We start from the raw sequence: 3,882 nt of genomic DNA on the forward strand, positions 1-3,882 counted from the left end.
TGAGGATGTAATAGTTGATCAAAATAAAAATACAATACAATTTCCTCTCTCTAAAATTCAGAGAGTTGTATTTTCTCTAAATCTCTTGTTATATTCTTTGAAGTATTTCAATGCATTATTCAATATTCATCTACTGAATTTCATAAAGTTAGATGAACAATTTCATCATGGTATCAGAGCATAAGTGTTCTGGATTATAATCAAACATTCCGCATCAATTCTTAATCTCTGATTTGAAGAACTGAGATCAAATCTGTTTTCTAACGATTGAATCAATCTTTTCTACTTGTTGAAATCAAGAAATCGAGGTACTTTCTTTCTGAATTTCTTCAAATTGCATCAAAGAATGGCACCTAGAAATTCAAATGCAAATGCAAACTTAAATGAATCTCAATCACATCTTGAATTTTCACAAGATTCTAACAATGTGTATTATCTCAGTTCATCTGATTTAAATACTACAAAACTAGTTCCTATAGTTTTTTCTGGTTCTGGCTTTGCTGATTGGAAAGGATCCATGGTGATTGCATTATCAGCTAGAAATAAGCTAGGATTTGTTGATGGTTCTATATCGAAACCATCTGGAAATGCAAATTTACTGAAAATCTGGACTAGATGCAATGATCTTGTTATATCCTGTTTTCTTGCTTCATTAGATCAAGTCATTGCTAGATCAATATTGTATTTCAAAACAGCAAGAGAGATTTGGCTTAATCTTGAAGAAAGATTTGGTAATTTTTCTGGAACTGAGTTATATAGTCTGCAACAACAACTGAATGATGTAACTCAGGAAGAAGATGAAAATATTTCAGAGTTTTTTACAAGAATCAAATCTCTATGGGATATGATTGATGGTCTTGATCCAATTCCTGCCTGTGTGTGTACTGGTTGCAATTGCAACATAACCAAGCTCATTCTGAAGTCACAACAGAATGCTAGATTGTTATGTTTCTTAATGAAAGCAAATCAGAAGTATGCTTTGGTCAAGAGTACTATACTCATGATGCAACCTCTACCAAACATAACACAAGCCTATAGACTTCTATGCTAAGAAGAAAGTCACAGAGGACTTGCAGACTCTACTAAGAACAACAGTGAAGTTGTAGCTTTCACAGCAAGGAAGATTGATCAAAAACCTTACAAGCAACAAGCTGCCAGAGTTACATTCAACACTAACAATAACTCAGGCAACAATTCTAGCAAGGTTCTCACTGGTAACAAAAGACCTTCACTCTTTTATTGTGATTACTGTAAAATGGGAGGTCATTCCATGGATAGATGTTGGAAAATTCATGGATATCCTCCCAATCATAAGTATGCCAAAGGCAAGAAAGTAGCAGCAGTTGCTCATGGTGAAACAACTGATGATGAGAACAGTGAGATGATTCAAGCATCATTCACTAAAGATCAGTATGTGAAGTTGATGGATGCTCTTAATCAACATAACACTGCAGATCAGACTGAACATAATGCTGGAGGTTCTCTTGGACTGGCAGCTAGTGCTCAACTAGCAGGTACTTTTTGTCTAAATTCTGTTTTGAAACAAAATTCAGGTAGAGTCACTTGGACTGGTACCACTGATCATATGTGTTCAAATTTAAACCTATTTATCAATTATCATGAAGTATCTGGTACCAATCACTTCATAACTATACCTGATGGAAGCAAAATTCAGGTAAAACATGTTGGAAACATTAAATTAGGTTCTCTCTTAGAGCTTAAAAATGTTTTACATGTTCCTGGTTTTCATTTTAATCTCATTTCCATTCCCAAAATATGTCAAGATGATTCTTACACAATTAAATTCACTCATGACAAGTGTTTCACTCAGGGCCCTTTGATGAACCACTGCATGGTTCTTGGTGAGCTGGAGCATGGTCTCTACAAATTAAGTGAAGATGTTCTTTCTTCTGCACCTCTTAATGTTTCTACTATAGATAATAATGCTACTGTGTCTACTTCAAACCTTTCTACTTGTTTCACTGCTGTAGAAACTGCCAAACTATGGCATCTCAGACTAGGACACATCTTTTAACAAAATTCCAGAATTAGATCCTTTTGTAGATATCAATGGTTGTTTAGTTGAACATATTTGCCAAATTTGTCCAATAGCAAAGCAACCTAGAAGATCTTTTCCTGTTAGCTCAATAAAATCTACTTTTGCTTTTCAACTACTTCATGTAGATGTATGGGGACCTTACAAAACTTGTACCTATTCTGGTCATAACATGTTCCTTACAATTGTTGATGATTTTACAAGAGTCACTTGGACTCATTTAAAGAAAAGAAAATCTGATTCTGTTGCTTTAATGACTCAGTTTTTGAATTTCATTGCCACTCAGTTTCATACTCAGGTTCAAACTGTGAGAACAGATAATGCACCTGATCATATAGAAGGAGATATGAAATAGCTTTTTATTGATAGAGGCATTGAAAATCAGAAAAGTTGTAGTGGTACACCACAACAGAATGGTGTAGTGGAACGCAATCACAGGCATTTGCTTGAAACAACAAGGTCTCTTCTATTACAATAAAAAATTCCAACAAAATATTGGGGTGATTGTATATTAACTGCCACTTATTTGATCAATAGAATGCCTCTCACCAGCATTCAAAATGCAACTCCTTTTGAAAAACTCTTCAAGTACAAACCTACTCTTAAACACTTGAGAATATTTGGGTGTTTATGTTATGCCAACACCACATCTGTAAACAGAACCAAACTTGATCCCAAAGCTCATCCTTGCATTTTTCTTGGTTACCCTCCTGCACAAAAGGCATACAAAGTCCTTGATCTTGTCACACACAAAATTTTGATATCTAGAGATGTTGTTTTCTTTGAAAAACACTTCCCTTTTCACTGTTCTTCAACCACAAACAAACCTCTCTCACAAATTTATCCTTTGCATGTTTTTCTCCCTACAGTAACTGATCTTAGTGATTCTAGCTCAGTTCCATTCTCTACTTCTCTTCCTAATTCGACTTCTACTCCTTCTGCTACTTCTACTGCTTCTCCTACTCCTGATTCTTCCCTTCCTACTCTAAGGAAGTCTACCAGAATTTCTAAACCTTCTACACATCTTCATGACTATATTTGTTCTCACATTACTCTTTCTACCTAGTGTAATTTGGTTTCCTATCAACATTTTCCTTCACCTTCTAAGGCTTTCCTAGCCTCCTTGCTCAACACTATTGAACCAACCAGTTATCATGAAGCTGCTAAGGATCCATTATGGGTCAAAGCCATGGATTCAGAAATTTCAGCCTTAACGGATAACAAAACATGGGATGTTGTGTCTCTTCCTAAAGGCAAGAAACCTATTGGTTGTAAATGGGTTTATAGAATCAAAAGAAAAGCAGATGGTTCCATTGATAGATACAAGGCAAGGTTGGTTGCAAAGGGTTTCACTCAAAATATGGTATAGATTACCAAGAGACCTTCTCTCCAGTGGTGAAAATGGCCACAATTAGAAGTATCCTTGCTTTGGCTGCTAGCAAAGGATGGACTTTGTATCAATTGGATATAAATAATGCCTTCTTGCATGGGGATCTCCATGAAGAAGTGTTACATGCATATGCCTACTGGTATTCCTAATCCTCACAAGCTTGTTTGTAGGCTTAACAAATCTCTTTATGGCTTAAAACAAGCCAGCAGACAATGGTTTCAAAAGCTCAATTCTGCTTTGCTCTCACAAGGCTTCCTTCAGTCTAAAAATGACTATTCCCTCTTTACCAAGAAAGAAAGTGATGATATCACTATCCTTGTTGTCTATGTGGATGATATAATCATAACAGGCACCAACTTAGCTAATATTGACTCTCTCAAAGCCTATTTACATAACACTTTCAGTATAGAAGATCTGGGAAAGTTGCATTACTTCC

General features: G+C 35.5%; 1 protein-coding gene across 1 annotated transcript; it reads left to right on the forward strand.

Annotated features, from left to right (window-relative positions):
• Positions 1-346: 346 nt before the first annotated feature.
• Positions 347-3,425, forward strand: LOC125498655 (uncharacterized). The gene is made up of 4 exons (XM_048646907.1): positions 347-989; positions 1,077-1,514; positions 1,626-1,987; positions 3,123-3,425. Exons 1-4 carry the CDS (start codon positions 347-349, stop codon positions 3,423-3,425), a joined length of 1,746 nt encoding a protein of 581 aa, XP_048502864.1.
• Positions 3,426-3,882: the final 457 nt, after the last annotated feature.

The sequence above is a fragment of the Beta vulgaris genome, chromosome 6, assembly GCF_026745355.1.
Source record: "Beta vulgaris subsp. vulgaris cultivar EL10 chromosome 6, EL10.2, whole genome shotgun sequence".
Taxonomy (NCBI): domain Eukaryota; kingdom Viridiplantae; phylum Streptophyta; class Magnoliopsida; order Caryophyllales; family Amaranthaceae; genus Beta; species Beta vulgaris.